Source organism: Acinonyx jubatus, chromosome A1 (assembly GCF_027475565.1).
Source record: "Acinonyx jubatus isolate Ajub_Pintada_27869175 chromosome A1, VMU_Ajub_asm_v1.0, whole genome shotgun sequence".
Taxonomy (NCBI): Eukaryota; Metazoa; Chordata; class Mammalia; order Carnivora; family Felidae; genus Acinonyx; species Acinonyx jubatus.
In genome coordinates, this window is record NC_069380.1 from 186,521,981 (window position 1) to 186,541,270 (window position 19,290).

Here is a 19,290-nt window from a genome sequence, read left to right on the forward strand (position 1 = left end):
GAGGCTCTGAATCAATATATTATAGGGTATGCTTAGAGGATTCTTAAAATACATGCCCTACCTCTGCGGTTTCAGTCTGTTTTTAAAGGCACTTAAATAAAGAAGGAAATATTTGTATCCTTTTTATTTCTTTCCCACTGTCCCCCACCCCATTTCATATTGTTTTGACAAATAGCTCATCTCGCAATTAAATTCTTTACCAACAGAATGCTAGGGGCCCGAGCTGCAATCACTCTCTTCATACAGAATAATTTCAAGATGCACCACGCTGATTAATTATACTGAAAGCAGCTCTAATGATAGTTTCAGAATACAGGATTAATTCACATAACATGGTAAATACAAATGGTGGATTTTCAACCTGATATATTAAACCATTACAGCTTATTGGGCAAATATGTATCTTGGCATGAGCCTTATGCTGGGCCTTGGCAGAAAATATGCATCACTGAGAAGGAATCCTTATGAATGCAATTTGGTGAGTGGTGGCTCTGCACTTAGGGGAAATAAATTTCTACATTAAGTACAGTCGCTATTGAAGAAATGTAAAATACATTAAAGGATAGATGTTTAAAAGTGTTTGGTTTGATCAGTGTTGCCAGTGGATATTGGTTCTGAGGATGCTTATACTTATTGAGACTTACCAACAAAAGATATCCTTACATTCTATTGCTTTTTAAGTTGTAACTTACAGAGCTCTTATTATGTGTGAGACGCTGTACAAGGTGTTTTGCATGAATGATCTTACTTATTTTTCCTCTGCTCTTTCCCTTGTTTCCTTTGCTCCAAACAAGCATTGTGGAGCACATTGTCTTTCCTTATTTTCTTTCTTTTCTCTTTCTTGAATACACCAAACTTATTCCTGCCTCAGGATCTTTGCACTTACTAATTCCATCTTCCTAGGAAATTCTTCTGCCACTTCATTGAATAGCTGGCTACTTCTTTTACTCAGATTTCAGCTAAAACATCACCTCCTCAGAGACGCCTTCCTTAATCACCCAATCAAAAATAGATCTCACCTAGGTATCGTTCCATCCGCATTGTATTTTATTCTTGGAACTTTTCACATTCAGAAATTTTCTTTTATTGTTTACTTACTGTTGGAAAACCCCTTTCTGTCCCTGATAAGCACTAAGTTCTTGGTACATTGCTGCTTCTCTAGTATACAGAATAATGCCTGGAGTATAGTAGGCACACAACTTACTCCTATGACTAAGTGACTTATATAAGGTTACAAACTGGTAAGTGATGGAGTTGCAGTTCACATTCAGGACTCTCTGACCCCAGAATCTGAGCTGTTGACTAATATGCTATTTTCTCGCTCCCAATTTTCACATCCTTGTGTCATAGAGTCATTAGTAGAGAACACACATGGCAATTCTGTATGTTTTGGCTCACTGCTACTTAAAATAGCCAGTGGGAACACATAAATGGAGAGCACCTGTTAAATGCCAATGACACCATCAAGAGTCATCAGAGGTATCCTGATCCACAGAGAGGGGAACAAGATTCAGGTCACTGAGGAGCTTTTATGTGAGCATGTGTCACAGTTCAGGAGACAGAAGCTGAGTTTAGTGTCCAAAGGTCCAAATTAGTTTAATGTAAGTGTCTGAGGATTTAGAAGTGTCTGCTCTTGTCTTACTGTTAAAATGGGAGATATTTTTGCCTTGAGCCTTAAAGAGTAGATTTAATTCAGTTACTCACTCCCATTCTCCTGCGGTTCTGCTCTGCTACATCCTGTAGGTTCATGCGTCCTCCATAATTTTTAATGAGTTATTTGGGATCTTTCAACCAGATAGAAACTGGCAATCAGGCAGGTTTCAGAAATGATCTCATTCCATATCAGTCAAGGATATTTTAAAGGACAAAGTTAATGAAGACCTAACTCCTAACTGCCACAGACCATTTTTATGTATATAATACTTAAAGTGTAGTCAATCACTTAGACCCCAGAGATGTATACTGGAAGATACCAGCAGACTCAGGAGAGAAAGGACTTAGGCCAGGAGTTTGTATTGAGGGTCCAGAGGCTGTTGTGGGTAAGAACTGGACCTGGAGTCTGAAAGTTTCCCTTCAGGTTTGCCTCTGCTCTTCATTTGTCTTAAGACCTTGAGGATGCTTTTAAACTTCTTGGGGTCAGTTTTCCAAGCCTTAAAAAGACATGTTGGACAAACATGCAGTGTCATAACTACTGAGAATTTCTTTTATCATTTTCTCCTATGAATCTCATGTGACAACCTATTTTTTTTATCCTAATGGCATTTATTAAGAATCACATTCCATTTTAAAATTATTTGAAGCCATGTGACTCCATCAATTCAGAGTTCTTTCATGGGCATGAGATAACCAGTGTTTCCACATGCACATGATTTGATCCTGTATTGACAAAGGAAAATTACTGAATGTATGCTATCTACTATCAGTAGATAGTACTATCAGCATGCTATCTTCCTATGGGTGAATTTAGGATTCCCTCTCTGCAGTGTTGTTCCTGTTACTATTTTTGAAAACTCTTAGTTGGAAGTTACTAGATTGGCTGATTTCTTGGGTCTTTTGAGGAGTCTGTAAAGGGTGTTTCAGCAGGCAGGTAGAGTAGAGATTGTGGGCTGTGTAGGGTTGGGAGTAGAAGTTTGATGATATAGACTTCATTTTGCAGAGTAGTTTTAGTTTTAGAGAAAAATGAGAGGAAAGTATAGTAAGTTTCCAAAGACTCCCTCAATTCTTCTCCCCCATTTCCCCTATTATTATTATTATTAATATTTATTTATTTTTGAGAGAAAGAAAGCACACATGCATGCCCATATGCATGCATTCAAGTGGGAAAGGGTCAGAGAGAGAGAGAGAGAGAGGATCCAAAGCGGGCTCTGTGCTGACAGCAGAGAACCCAGTGTGGGGCTTGAACCTCTGAACTATGAGACCATGACCTGAGCTGAAGTTGGATACTTAACTGATGAGCAAACCGATGTTCCCCCCATTTCTGCTATTATTAATATCTTTCATTAGTCTAATACTTTATTACAATTGATGTGCCATATTGACACATTATTGTAACATAGTATAAAGTTTATGGTTTATACTATTGTTGATTTTTATGTTATGTATTTTATGGGTTTGGACAAATGCATGATATTATGTAGAATGGTTTCACTGCCCTAAAAATCCCCTATTCTCCACCTATTTATCCCTCCCTCCCCCCAAACCCCTGACAACCATTAATCTTTTTACTATCTCCGTAGTTTTACGTTTTCCAGAATGTCATGTAGTTGGAATCATATAGTATATAGCCTTTCCAGATTGGCTTCTTTCATTTAGCACTATGTATTTAAAATTCCATGTCTTTTCATGATTTGATAGCTCATTTCTTTTTATTGCTGTATAATATTCCTTTCTATGGATTACCAGTTTGCATATCCATTCACCTATAAAAGGACATCTTGATTGATGATGCCTTTTATTTAGCTGGATTTTTATTGATATAATTATAGACTCACATGTAGATGCATGAAATAATACAGAGTGATCCCATGTGTACCCTTTACCCAGTACCACAATAGTAATACTTTGCAAAACTATAGTACAACATTATATAGTACTATACCATATTCATATAGGATATGAACATTGACAAATCCACCACCTTACTCAAATTTCTCTAGTTTTACTTGTAGTCATTTGCATATGGGTATGCTTTTCATTTTGTAAAATTTTATCATGTAAGGTCTGTGTATCTACCACCACAGTAAAGATATTGGGCATTGTCATCACTACAAGGGTCCTTTCTATTATATTTTTGTAGTAGCTACATCTACCTTCCCTCTGTCCCTAACCCTTGGCAAGCACTAATCTGCTCTCCATTTCTAAAACCTTTTAATTTCAGAATTATGTTAAGTAAATGGAATGATGCAGTGTATTTGTTTTCTATGACCTCCATAACAGAATACCACAGACTGAGTGGCTTAAAAATGGATATTTATTTTCTCACAGTTCTGGAGTCTGGAAGTCCAAGATCAAGGTGTCAGTGGGTTTGGTTTCCTCTAAGACCTTTGTCTTTGGCTTGTAGATAGTCATCCTCTTGCTGTGTTCTCACACAGTCTTTCCCCTTTGCCAGCACACCCTGGTGTCTCTTTGTGTGACCAAATTTCATCTTCTTAGGATGCTAGTCAGATGAGATTAGGGCCCACTCTAAGGGACTTACTTTAACTTAATCATTTCTTTAAAGACCCTGTCTCCAAATACAGTCACATCCTGAGGTACTGAGGATTAGATATTCAACATGTAAATTTTGAGGGGCTGTGGGGGGAAATAAGTCTGTAATATTCAGTATGTAATCTTTCGCTACTGGCTTTTTTCATTCAGCGTAATTCTCTTGAAATTCATCCAGGTGTGTCAATACTTTGTTTCTTTTTATTACTGAGTATTAGCCAATGGAATATTGCTTAATGCCTTTCTATTCCATGTACTTGAAGCCTGTGCATATAATGCTTTATATTAGGGGTCCCGAATTAATGCAAACATAGAATAAGTTAAACAAAAAGGTAAGAAAGCCACATAACAGACCAACTTTAGCACCAATGACCTTACACTGGGTTACCATATATCAGCTTTGAAAACCAAGAATTGTAATTTTATAATCATTCAAAATTAATTTGTTTAAGTAGTTACTTTTTGGAGGGAGGTACTTACTACTAAAATATTCTAAATTTAAGCATTGAAAATATTTTTATGATCTAATCTTTCTCTTGATTCCATATTTGTTTTGGAAGTGTTTAAAAATACAGATTTCAACTCTTTTGGTTGCTTTTGTCATAAATCCTTCTTCTCCATGAACTGCTACTTTTGTTAATGTGATCTTCCACCCATGACTGGATTTTAGCTGCTTTTGTCTTTTTGAAAATCTGCTCATGAGACAGAGATTATGGTCCACGAATCTTAGATAATTTAGTTGGGACATACAAGGTCTCCTGCCTGATATGCAGAAAACAGGGGCAGCCTGAAGAATGATAGCAGGAAATACCAATAACAAAACTCCCAGAGAACCCCTGATTCATATGAAACTAGACTGAATTGATGTCTAGTTTATAGATTATTTTCAAAGCCATAAGATTTTGTTTGGTTTCAAGCCTAGAATATAATAAGCTAAGATGCCAATGGGTTCTAGACAGTAAAATTATATAAACCAGTGAAATTTGCAATTCACACGAGGCCTAAATGATATAATTATATGTTGTGGGAACAAAGGTCTTTAAAATTGTACGATTTCATTGTTAGACTGATAAAGCAGTGAACATATTAGAGATAGTTTCTGTATCCTTTTATTTAAAATAACAGTTTATACTGGGTCTTCTTTAGGCTTCAGATGATCAGCCCAACACATTATCTTGAACTTTTTGTGGAGTATCACCAACAAAGCAACAACTACACTACTAGTGCCACTAACATTTTTTGAGTGCTCAGTAGGAGCCAGGAGCCATGCTGGCCACTTTAAATAATGGAAGCCTCACAGAATCAGGGATTGTTATTATTTTTTCCTCTTGAGAGGCAGGAACACTGTGGTTTAGGGTTAAGTTAACCTGGCCAGAGTCACATTACCTAGGAAAGATAGGGAGTCCAGCATCATAAATTTTGTATTGAATTTTTTCCAATTCTAAATTGAGAGGGTAAAATTGTAAAAATAACAACGTTTAGGGATATCTAGTTCCTGGATAAAACAGAGGAGATTCTGAGCCACTGAGATGAGCCAAGATGTTAATGTAAAATCTCCAAAGTCCATGGGTACCTGCAGATTTCTCTTGGTTTTTGTTTGTCTGTTTGTTTGTTTGTTTGTTTTTTGTTTTTTAATCCCCTCATGCTGAGAGCCCTCACCTGGGGGGCTGGACCCAAATAGAAGGTACCATGGAACACACTGGGTGTTCATCAGTACATCTATGGATTGCTGTATTAGAAACCTATGCCCTAAATAGAAAATTAATTCTAAAAAATATAGTGATAAAAATATACTTGTACATAACCTTAAACATGTCAACTTAGACTAATACCTATTTTAGGAGACATAACTCGGACATCCTCATGAATAAATTGGAACAATTTATTTCAAAACCATTCTACAGGAGCACGGCCCAATAGAACATTCTGCAACAATGGAAATGGTCTATATCTGTCCTGTCCAATAGTAGACTCTAGCTGCATGTGGCTACTAACCACTTGAAATGTAGCTATGGAGACTCAGAAACAATGGAATTTAAAATTTTACTTAATTAGTTTAAATTTAAATAGCTACATGTGTAGTTACTGTATTGGAAAGTACAATTCTAAAAAGTAAAGACTTATTTATAACACATACCATAAAAATTTAAATATACCTGTTCCTCATATTCCCTTCATTTCTTTCCCTGGGTAGGAGAGTGAGGAAGGGGTTAGAGAGGGAAGTGTTGAGTCCAAATGTAAAATCATTTTCCATGTTTACCTGTCCCAAATTCAAGCTGTGTTTTGTTGACAAAATTTGGGAAGGTTGAAGAGTTGGCAGGCCTGTCTGTCCCCTTGCCTGCATGAATGTGTCAGCACCTCATTAATCTTGTGTTAAACTGTGAAGGCCCTTTCCTTCCCACTATGGGCCTGTTTTTAAAGGACACTTCAGTGCCCCCTCTGCATCTCACAGATTTTTTAAAAATTTACAAGTTCTGTAGATTAATTTCAGCTTATGTTTTATTTAAAGATATCTTCATCATTCACAAATTGGAATGAGAGAAATTATTTTGGGAAGTGGGAAGTTAAAATGTACTGTCATGAGTTTTTGAGGAACATATTAGGTGTTTATTTTCTAGAAATTAAACGCATGAGGATTCTGTTTTATCCTTCTCCAATTTGAATTGAAACTTCAGTGAAATGATTCTGTCACACAGTGGTCTTGGTGATCCTTCTTTTGCAAAGAAAAAAAAACACATAGAGTGTGGTTGTTGTTGTGTTTTTTTTTTTTTTAACTTAACCGTTTTTGTCATTTTTGTTCAATGTAAGAACTAGATGACAACATCTTTAAACGATACTGAATATTTTAAGCCTAAGCCTGTAGCATTTTGTCTTACAGGTGCATGGTGAATTGTCATTGCTTTTTTTTTTTTTCCTCTCTCAAGACAGACGTCTAGAATAACAACTTTCTGTATTTCCTGACACTGGAAACAGATACCGTTTGGGATTCCTTTTATAGTTTCTTCAGCTAACGACTCCAGTGACCACTCAATTGTGGTCTCGTAGTAAATCAAAAATTCTTTGAAAGACCCAGCTCTGTTATATAATTATAAATGTCCCACCTCCCTAACTAAAAAGAAAGTGAGTTTCTCTTGCCTTAAATAATATGGACTCTACGTTGGCACATAATACTTTTTGAAAATAAAAGAATGGACCACTTTCTTCTCTTTCTCCTCCTCCTCCTTTTAAACTACCCTACAATTGATGAGGCATACACATAATGTTCAGGCTGTGTCAGATCTGGTTGGTCAATCATGAAGAAAGAGAAAAAACACTTTGCAAACTGCTGCTTCAAGTGTACGCAGTCCTCCCATGAATGACTTGCCCTAGTTGGAATTTTGGTTTTCACAATTACTGAGGCCAAAACCCTGAGTCCCGGAATGGACTCTCAATTGTTTACTTTGTAGTTTAATAAAATGGAATTAAAAAATAAAATCAGGGGAAGATCCAGGTCTGGCCAGGAGTCAAGAAGAGGACCCTGAGAGAGGGCCTCGTGGGAGGACCCCCAGAAGCCCTGCCCTGCAGTCATCCCTGGGAGACCCCAGGGTGGAATGACCACGTGTGTTGTTTCCTGACTTCCTCATCCGGGTCAGAACGACACTAGGGGCTTGATTTAAGGAGCAGGGCCTCGCGTCTACAGAAGGGAGGGCGTGGAAGAAAAAACGAACGAAAACTAATAACCAGGTTAAGGCAAATCAGATCAAGTCCAACCAACTCCAAGGTACTATTGGGAGCAGCGTGTTCACAGCCTGCATTTCACTGCCATCGTTGAGGCTGCGAGAAGGGGACTCCGCCATGTTTTCCCCAGTTGCGTTTAGGTCAAAGACGCCGACAGTGGAACTTTCAAGTATGGTTGGCGTCGGTGGGGGTGGGGGGCACTCCGCTAGGCTGGGCAGACAACAGGCAGGCTTCGGCCAAGACCCAGCGTCTTGCCCTCTGCTCAAGTCACGGGAGGAAAACAGCGGCGTTGCACCAGACTCTAGAAGTCGGCGAAAAGGCTTCCTCAGAAACTGGGGCCTCAGTGTGTGCCAATCCTTGTAAAGCGTTTCACCTCTTCAGAGGCTAATGCCTCTCAAAACCAAGAACAATTAAAGCGAGAGTCTTTCCAAGCAACTGGGGAATTGAGCAAAATAAATCAGAAATCCTCAGCCTCGGCTCTGGAGGTTCGCCTCATTATGAGAGCAGATCTATTAGCCCTCTTGCCTTTGTCTTTCATTTCTCAAGTGAGGTGATTCTAATTAAATTAATCTGCATGTCAATCTATCGGTGATCAATCAAAGAGCCTGAGGTCCCCCCTATGCTGCAGGGTGCTTGCGGCTGACAGGGGCTGATAATGGAGGAAGAAATAAACTGTCGAGGAAAGTTAATTAGTCAACATAATAGGTGGATTAAACGGGAGCTGGCTGATTGCTGTTTCCCATGTCAAAGCATGAGGTGGGAGCTGAAGCTGCAATTACAGACAATTATTATATTTGGTTGTAAGAGGTCGCATGAATAAACATATCTCTGTGGGTTTCAGTTTTAATCCTCTTCCCCATTTAATATAAGGAGAAGTGTAGGTCATTTTTTTCTCATTGTTTTAGTCAAAGTTCTCCGAGAAAACACCTTTGCCTGTGTCCCTTCTGGCAAACTGGGTTCAGAGTCAGTTATGAGATGGCCAGGGTACCTGAATTACATCTTGGGCCAAAGGCACCATTTCTTTTTCTTGTTTTGTTTTGTTGTGTTTTGTTTGCTTGTTTTTGGCTTCGAAACACAGATCAAAGACCCTTCATTACCAATGATCTTTTGGGGAGGGATTGTGCTGTTGGTGGTAATGGGGTTGAGGGTGGGGGAGGGGAAGGAAGTTTGGTCTGATTAATGGAAGTAATGTGGGAAGAAAAAAGTACAAGAAACACCAGAAAGACGCCCAGGAGGGAAAGCTGCATCCCAGGTCTCACTGAAACCTCTCTTTTTCATTACTCTATCCTCTTAACCCTGACACAGTGGGGGGGAGGGGGGGAATATTTTAAAGATTCAAAAGATTTTTATTTGCATGATCAACTGTGATATCTGCTTCAGTGTCTAAACTGAAGGGTAATTTAGGTGAAACACAACCACCGTTGTGTAAAAAAATATGCTAATAAAGATCCTCTTGTTAAAATTATGGTTAACAGTGTACCTTCTGCTGTATAACTATAAACTGTGCAATTTTACTTAAAACTGCATCAAAAGCGTTCCATGCCAAAGACCCACTCATCAATAGCTCCTCTTGTTAGACTTGTACAGCATAAGCACCAGTTATTATGTGAAATAGCTATGCAATTTTCTTCAGCTCCCAGCTGTTATTTATTTAACTTGAGTTTATTACCCTCCATGCTTTTATATTAAAATGTTCATTCATTTCTCTCTTCTGTCTCCAGGTCGTGGTGTCTACGACAGTCAATGTGGATGGCCATGTCCTGGCAGTCTCTGATAACATGTTTGTCCATAATAACTCTAAGCATGGGCGGAGGGCTCGGAGGCTTGACCCCTCGGAAGGTACGCCCTCTTATCTGGAACATGGTAGGCAAATCATTTTCATTGGTTGGCATTGCTACTTTAACTGTGAATCTATTTGGTTTCTTTCTTCCAACTCCACCACATTTTCTACTTTGTTTCGAATTTCAAATGTTCTATTGAACGTTATTGATATTAAGTATTGAAAGACAGGAAGACATCTTGGAGGCCCAGCCTTTCTTGTTGCACATCTCTCTACCCTGGAAATGGCTGATGCATCTTTCCTTCAGGTTGAGAGAGACCTGGGTCTCCAGGGAGACCTGGACCACTGCTTTATTTTCAGCTCCCACTTGACTGAAAAATAAAGGAAGGCCAAAGGAAGGTCATAAATATTGTGATACATTTTGGGTTTATAACTGACTTGGTTGTTTAATGAACTCCACCATCTTTACAATCCTGCTGGTGTACCTCTGTAACTTCATATTGAACCTCATTTGGAGATAATGTCCAAAATCTAGGTCAGAGGCATTTTCTGAATTTGAAGCCCAAACTAAATGTCCCTCCTGTGCCTCGTGCATAATCTTCCCCTCATCAGCACATAATAGAGCCTGCTTTCTGTAGGTGGACTTTGTTTAGGTGAAATCACATTTGTCTTGAATTTGTGGCTAATCAGTGGTAGCTTTGAGAGGACTGGAGGAAACCAGATAAAAACTTGAATCAAGGAAAGTGAATACCATTCAAAGGAACCACGGGCTAGAATGAATGTACATCTGAATGTTTCTGTACTACACGTATATGTAATGTATTCTTCCTTTGTCTGCTCATCCATCTATCTATCCATCCTCCATCCACCCATCCATCTATTCATCATTTATCCATCCATCCATCCAACCATCCATCCAGGAAACAATGATTGAGACTCTACTCAATACCAATCACCATGCTAGAATGTCTCTTATCTTCTTCAAGTTAAACTCTAAACCCATTTCTCTACTTCACTTTCTAGTTTGCTAGGTCAGCAGGATTCTTTTAAAAACACTACTGCACAAATTACCACCTGATTGTCTGATTTTTCCAAGGGCCGTGAGCCGTCCATGATATAATTCATAAGGTAGAAAACCCCCTTCCCTGCCAGCATTCTAATTTAATAAAAATACCACTATCATTATTTTTGCCTGTTTTTTTTTTCCTGCACTTAAGGAATATACAAACTACTTTTTATTAATTAGCCAGATGTAACACTCTTAGAAGGGATTCTTCACCAGTTTTACAGTCTTTTTAAAGTAAACCATCATCTTTCAAAAGCCGCTTCTTTATGGTTTCATTAGTGCTGAGATGGATGGATATTACTTTTTTGCAGAAGGCCATTTGAAATACCTGCTCATGATTACATTCCTAGTTCCATTCCTGTACTTGAAATTATTCTGATCCTCACTTTATAGTAATATTGCCTTTTTAATACCCTTGGAGTCACTTAAGGCATTGTATTACTAGAAGTATTTAGAGGAAAGGAAGAGGAAAAACTAGGTATATACTCACTGGGCACAATTTGGAGAGCAGTGGCTTAAAAACTGAAGTCTTGTTTTTGACTGTGGCTGGTTAGTTACAATGGTTACTGCCCTGTCCAAGGACAGACTTGACTATCACTTTGAAATCTACCAGTCATGGGTTCATAGTTTCAAAATGTGCTCCAAGTGCAGACTACACCCAGCTCCCATTCCTGGCCTTGGGAAGTCAGTGACAGACCACATGACACCATGCAAATTGCAAATCATCCCTCTACTTGGTGGGGGGTGGGTGGGGCGGGGAACACAAACCAACAGAAACAACCTGCTAGGAAAGACACTTCTAGAACATGGAGGTCAAGAACATTATTTTGTATTGTGATGTGGAGGAAAGACTCAATGTAAATTCAATTTTTAGTTTCACCTCTGACCTTTACGTGACCTTGAACAAGTCACCTTACTTTTGGGGATCCTTAGTTTTCTTCTTGGTAAAATGAAGGTGATGATCTGTAGGGGTAAAAAAACTGTGTGCCTTGAGTGGGGGCAGGTCATGTACATAGGGGAAGTGGGCTGGGTGGAGACTGCAGAAGAAGGGCAAGTGTATGCTCTATTGTCCCACAGAGAGTTGTGGCCAAGGGGACTGAGGGCCCAGTGGGGCCAGATGTTCTAGTGTGGCAAGAACAAAAACTCCTGATTTTTAATGGTTGGTAACTAATTATAAAATTTTTAAACCTAGAAGGGAAGAAGGGGGAAATGCCACTTAGGAGGAATAGAGCCATTAGACTAACAGTTTGAGATCTCTAGATCAAAACGTCTCTAGGCTTCATCCCAGCTCAAATATCCTTGCTTCTGGGTATACATATTAATATTTCAATTGGAATATCATATTATTCTAAGTTTTAAAGGCAATATTTTATTCTTCGGCTCCAATTTACCAGTCTACGAGTGGCTGTGTTATTATTAACATATTGTTCACGAAAATGATGACATTTCACTTGTTAATAAATGGTTAACCAACAGTGGGGATGTGGCCATGTCCTGTCTTCTTCAGCTAGGGGGCCTAGCTCTCACCAAAGCCTTACATTATTTCTCTCCAGAAGAGTAAAAGGGTAGACACCTTGAAGTTCTTTGTAATGACAATAACATGGAAATCTGCTTCTCTGCAGAATGAATCAACCAACCACACATAACCACCCACTCATTTAGACACTTCAAACTGATACATAAATATCTACTCAGCAAAGGATGACTATTGGGCTTTTTCATTGGGGATGTGTGGGAGTGGACCTAAATGCTAATGCATGTTGATTTGGGGGTATGGTAATACTTTATCTTACCATTGAAAAATCCTGTTTGAAACTGTCCTGTTTAAAACTTCCAGAACCAAACCCCTACTCCTTGGCTGCTCCAATCCTTCCTTCATCCCCACCTCAGACAGCCTCTACACAGTGAGACTGCTGGCTATTTTCACCTTTTAGATGACCTGTAGGAGCCTTCATTTTTCCTCATTCTGGGCTTTTTACCATCTCATTTACAGGTAGCCTGAATTATTTTGAGCAACTCTGCACATCTCTATTTATATCCTGCTTGTCAGACAGTTGGAGGAAAGTTCCCTTTCGTAGCTCATGTTTCTGCATATAAGTAGAAATAGAGACCATGCTTTACATTCATGCAGTCCTCCCTGTGTGACCCATGGACTTCCAAACCTCCCTGCTCAAATAACTGCCCCTGGATTTCAAGTAGGAGAGTTCACAAAGGCAAATTTATTTCACAGAATTTTTCATGGTCCAAAGAGAGTGAATCCTGGCACGCTGTAGCTCATGGTAATTGCTCTCCCTCATTTTTTTCTTCATTCATAAATACTGAGATTTTCTTTGGCTGAATATTTATGGGAGAGTTTAGACTAGTGAGTTTTCGTCTTTAAGCAGTAGCTTTATGGAAGATGTATGCTGTGGAGAGAGGTAGCTTCAGAAGGTGGCTACTCTCAGGGTTTCAGTTTTTGAAAAAGCATAGACTTGGGGCCAAAGATGAAGAATTCTTGCCACCCATGGTAATGTACAACCCTAGCTTATGTGTCTGCCCTGTCTTCCCTTCATTTGGGCAAATTCCTGGGGACTGTATGCTGGGGATCTTTAAAGGCTTAGGGAGTGTTGATACTGTCATTATTGTTCTCTTGAGTTTCAGGTTGTGTTTACTTGAATTTAAGGCCAATTGTGGCATCAGTTTCTCTATTCTTTCCCCCATGGCAAAATGCGGTGCCCTCACAAAGCTATAGTGCAGGGACCCTGTCAGGTTGCATGCGCTAACACTTTATTATCTAATGATCTAATATGCAACAAGGCAAAGTGCCGGTGCTCATCATTCTGACACAGAATGCCGGGAGAAGTGACTAAATTACTTTATGTACCATTAGCGCTAGCAGCTATGGTGAACTCACCGGCAGCATTTATGCAAATGCCTGTGAATACACTCTAGTGGCTTTGTCAGAAAGCCTTCTGACAAGCAGTTTAAATGCTCATTTTTTTTAGGGGACATTTTTTTTTTTTTGGCGTGCATGTGTTTTTATCCCTTCCTCCCTTCTCTTTGCCTCTATTCTCTCCCCTTTTTGTATGGTTGGAGGACATGCCTTCTCTGTGATCACTGTGAAATCTGAGCAGGTCAGAGAGCTCAGCTGATCATCAGTTAGGCACCCTTTCTGGTTATTTTAAGTCCCCAACTGGTGTTTTGCATAGTTAGGTTTTTTTTTTTTAAATCGGTATGAATTTGTATAGTTATCATATGTATTTGAAAAATCAGTAAACCTATTAATAAAGAGTTTTTAGAAGGTGAACACTTTAATGTTAATGAGTTCTAACCTAAGATCCTACTTAGTTTCTTGGCTCAAATATAGATGATTTTAAATACCCATGCTTTTTAAAATTGCAAAACAGTTGAAATTTAGGTTTTGTAGGCATGAGATACAAATGAATTAAATTTCCCTTTAAAGTAATTCTACAGATAAAGACATGAAGTATAAATGTGCCAGGATCCCAGCATAAAACAAACCTAAACAAAACTAGGGTTTGGTCAAACTAAAAACACTTAATAGAATAGAGAGTGGTAATAGAATCACTGGGCCCATCTCTTTGCTGTAATTACAGCGTTAGAGAAGTAGAATCAGATTTTCCCCACCACCAGTTAGTTCTGACCTCTCCATTGTAGTTTCCCTTTCCAGCTGTCCCTGACAATATGGTGTTATTCTTGCTCTTTAGCATTTGACCTTCTTTAATCCTTTTGCTCCAGACAGAAGCAGTTTTTGCTTCTGTTGGTTGCCCCTGGGTATCCAACCCCATTGACTCCCTGTGCCCAGCTGCACTTAAATTTGTTGTTTTATGGACATGTGGAGAAAGATGATTCAGGCTTGGGAAGATTACTCCAAATTGAGAGACAGCATGGAGCTTCCAACAGAAAGGAGAGGCCCCCTCTTCTCCCTTCTGTGTAATGAGGCCCGAAGAAGTGGCTAGTAAATATCAGCCGGATCTAACAGAGGGAGGATCGGGCTGTCTGAGGGAAGAGCTGGATTCCGGACCTGACTCTGTCATGAACTAGCTGTATGACTCTGGGCAGGTACTTTGCTTCTGTGGCCTCAGTTTGGTATGCATTCAATGAGAGCTGGGTTGGGTCATCTCTAGACCTTTTAGCATGCACAATTTTTGGTGCTCTGAACTGAAACTGTTGACACATGCCTCTCCTTGTCTGGAGGTGCCTTTGGAGAAACGGGACCTCAGGAGAACAAAGAAATCCACTGGATGTTTCCGGTATAGCACTTTCTTTGGATCTCCAGCCAAGAAATGAGGTCTCAGCTTACTGCGACTTCAAATCATTCCTTCTCCGTTCATTCATTCTAAGCATCCAGTACGTGACAGACACCATGCTGAGATACAGTAGCACAAGGCAGATACAGGCCCTGTCTCCACAGAATTTCTAATGTAAATAGAGAAGGAAGATATTTAAAACAATTTGCAACCAGCCCATGAGAGCTATGCATAAAAAGGGGGACCATAACAGGAGTGGGGTGGGGGGAAGTGAGGTGTCAGGGAAGCTTCTTTGAGAATATCACATTTTTGCCGAAACCTAAGAAAGAGCTGAGTAAGTTTTCACGAGGTAAAAGGGACAGAAACAAATTTCCAGGAAGAGGGGACAGCGTGTACACAGGCTATTTTGCTTAGGTGAGTTCAGGGAACCTAGAGGAGACTGGGATGACTCCTGTTGCTCCCTGTCACTGGGAGGATGGCAGGAGATGAGGCCACGGTGGCTGCTAAGGGCCAGATTATGCAGGCCCACATGAGACACTCAGGCCGTGGTTGTTGGCAATTGTGAAATGGTGTGGGGGGCCAAGCAGGGCTTTGATGAACTCATTTTCAATTACATGGACTCCTAGTGTGTCATGAAAGCCCAGGGCAAGATCACTCTGAGTTGCTTATAACTTTGCTCTTCCCTGCCGGCCCTTGGAAGCTCACCAGGGAGTTGGCTGTGCCTGGGAGCCGTCCCCCTGATCACTCCTCATTTTATCAATAGTGCAAGTGTTCAAAATAGGAAGAAAGTCAAACATTTTGAGAGTTCTTTTTCCAGATGGTTTTGGCTTATCGATTTGCTTTTTGCATAAGTAGCTTAGAAAGAATTTACCTATTGACTACTGTTGAACTTACAGAGACTTTTTTAAGGCCTTCAGAATGGAGGGCTGCTGTGTTACTTGGCTATGAAATGTATATTATTTGTCTAACCCCACCAAACTAAAATTGAATGAGTGAAAATAAACTAAACAATGAAGAGAAGGCATACTATCCCAAATTTCTCTCTTCCTCTCCCACTGTGGTCAATGGGTGAGTGACAGCTCATGCCAAGTGAAGGGCCACTGACGTATAAAATCATCCAGTGCATCCTGTCATTTTCCAGATAAGGAAACTGAGACCTAGCAAGGGGATGTAATCTTCTCACATTCACATAGATAGTTTCTGTCAAAATCTATTTGGTGCTCTTTACCCACAGTATGCTGGCAGGCAAGTGTGAATTCAGGGGGCACACAGCTTTATAGTCATTGGGTTACACAAGACATTGGAGGACTTGGAGTTTACTCCTGATGCCTTTACAGTTCAGGTTGCTATCAGCTTGCAGGGGTCTCTCTGGGATTCCAAAGATCATGAAAGATACATCTCTCTAGCTTCCTGACAGAAATGCACTTTCAAAACATGAGGGCCAGGTATGAAAGATGCAGACAGAACTTTACACTTAGACAGTGGCCCTTCATATGACTGGTTTTGGTGAAGAACTCCAGTCAGGCCCACTGAGGGAAAAGCATTTTGGTGAAGGGTCCATGTTACTGTAGATAAATATTGATGTCATGCTTTGTTACTTAGAGTGGCACATTACATCTTATCAATTGATTTTCCTACTTGAAAAAGAAAGACAGATGAATGGACAAACATTAGGGCTAAGAATATCCAGATGTGTCATAGAATAGAGCTCATAGGCCCCAGATTTTCAAGCATCAAATCAGGCCTTTTTCTTTGAGCAGTGGGGAAGTAGCCTTTTGTCCTCCCTCGCAATAAAAAATTGCGTGGCAAGAAGTCAAGATAATGAATGAAGATGTTAAGTGGAGACTGGTTTTTCAGTGTATATCCAGAGTAATCCATAAAGTGGGTAACGCCAGAAATCCTAACGTTGGGGACTTGATAGCCAGCAAGCTCGGGGTCAGGCAGATGAAAGAGTCTTCAGGAGCCACAGGTCACTGCCAAGCAGGTGATCTGTGTTATTCTTAGTTGAATCTGACACTACCCATGGCACTAATGAGAAAGGAGAAATAATGCTGAAACTTTGCTCCCCTGCTTAGTGGTGACCAGGCCAAGTGGCAATGTGTATTATTATTATTATTATTGCTGTTGTTATTTGCTATTATCAGCTAACACTTATGGAACATTTACTCTGTGCCAGTACTGTGGTAATTATTTGACTTATCAAGTCCTCCAACAAATCTGATGAACTATAACAATTACTATTCTCATTTTATAGATGAGAAAACTAGGGTTTAGAGAGGGTCAGTAACTTACCCAATGCCACAAAACTAATTAGAATCGGACCTGAGACTTGACCCCTGGTCTGCCTAACCACATAGCCTCTGCATAATAATAGTACTAAGAATAATGACAGTAACCCTCAGTGAGTCCTTACTATGCCAGGCACACAGTAAGAGGCACCCCTCTTAAAGATGAGGAAACTGAGATTAAAGAGAGGCTAAGTTATTTGCCCAGAGTTGCACAGCATATAAGTAGTATATCTAGAGTTCAAACCCAGAAAGCCTGACTTTGGAGTCTGTACTTTCAACTACTTGCTCTGTATATAATGCTAAAATTCTTTCCATCTCTTATTCCACTGTTCTTTTTCTCAGTACAAGGAAGGCAATTATGCTGGTATCTTAAATAGACCTTTCAAAAGTTAACTCAGAGAATATCTTCTTCTTTTTCTTAATGGCATACTGTGTATGTTTACCTTATAGCTTATTTTCCTTCAGTAATAACCTATTTTTTTTCCATGGCTATTCCACATTCTGCTAGTCAAATAAAAAAAATGCTGATTTTGTTTGATGACTAGTATGTTTTCTATGGGGTTGGCAAGATAAGAAGGAGACTGGTAATATTTTATTTATTTGTAAGGATGTTCTAACTCATCTCTGTAGAAATCATTTGTTGACCATATGGGCTTCCTGGCATGTATACAAGGTAGAGAAAAAGGAATCCAGAGGAATACTGTGAGACTGTGAATTAAAAGGCTGTTGGGATACTAACAGCCTCCTTGTTAGGGGACTGAAGGGCTGCTAAACCTCATGCAGCAAATAACATGGGAACATGATATAGATTTGGGGAGGCTGTTTTCTTATATGAATTTCTTGACAAACCTATCAACTCTGGGAGACGTCCAGTATTTGGTATTTTGAATGACCTAATAAATGAGTGAGCCACATCTAACTTATTTTAATAAGCCCGGAGTGTAGGGAAGAGCATGGTGGGAGGCAGGGAGTGGTGCTTGCTGCTTATATGTTGTACCAAAATGACAGAACTTTTGTAAACCTAATTGTTTTATCTTATGTTTGGATACAAAATCATCATAATTCCAGTTGTGCTTATTTGCATGACTGATTATTCCAAACTAAAGGCCTCTTTCTGCTTACTTGTCATAGGACCTTCTCTGACTTGAGAGTATCAGAGGATTCAAGGGATATGAACATGCAAATGAAAGCGTTTGTAATCTGTCATCAATCTCATTAAGATGAGATATTTAGGGTCAGTGGCCAGGAGTGGGTTTGAAACATTTTTGTTTGAACATTTTCAGTTGCGCATTCAGAAACAAAAATAGAGCCTGCCTCTACCTTTCAACCTTGCTGCGTGATCTCAAATATGTATTTTGATTTCTTTGGATCTCAGTTTCCACATCAATTAAAGGGGGAGTTTGGTAGCTTCCTTCAAGTCCCGATGATTTGTTATTTGAATCCAGCTATTTCTGTGAGAGGTCTCCTATCTCCTAAGGTGTTACACATACACTTCCCTGGTGAGTGGCCACCAATACCAAGGTGATGGTCATTTTACAGGATAGATCCAAGGCCAACTTCTCTTCACCTTGAGCATTTCTCTAAGAGATCAGCAGTGGATTCCAGGAGGCCTGGAAAAGCCCAGAGTGTAGCATACACAACTGCTAGGTAGTTCTCACCTGATGACGTTCTTCTCTCTGAATTTCTTCAGCTGAGACAGTAGTGTTGAATCCATTTGATGGTTAGCAGTGAGCTTTTAGATTAGGTTTCCCATGCAGTATGTGAGATGATTTTAGGTGATGGGGAGAAAACATTAAAAAAAATTTTTTTTCTAAATAGTTGCAGGTCTATCTTGATGCATAAGCAAGCAAGCAAACAAACAAACAGAAATACAGCACTCCAAAGTTGTGATCTTAGCTATTACAGCTCAGGGCAAGACTGAATTAAAGAAAAAGAAAGTCAATCTAGACAAAAATAGCAGCTAGATCAATTAATTAATATTAAGTA

General features: G+C 39.5%; 1 protein-coding gene across 8 annotated transcripts in view; it reads left to right on the plus strand.

Annotated features, from left to right (window-relative positions):
* The window catches only part of EBF1 (EBF transcription factor 1), a 388,437-nt gene that overhangs the window by 251,863 nt on the left and 117,284 nt on the right, over positions 1 to 19,290 (plus strand). For 4 of the 8 annotated variants that reach the window (XM_053199629.1, XM_027033273.2, XM_027033289.2 and 1 more), the window contains exon 8: positions 9,642 to 9,759. In XM_053199629.1, coding sequence (XP_053055604.1) covers positions 9,642 to 9,759 — 118 coding nt within the window. Of the gene's footprint in view, positions 1 to 9,641; positions 9,784 to 19,290 lie in introns of all 8 variants that reach the window. The other 4 variants (XM_027033265.2, XM_027033277.2, XM_027033269.2 and 1 more) reach the window with 1 other exon arrangement.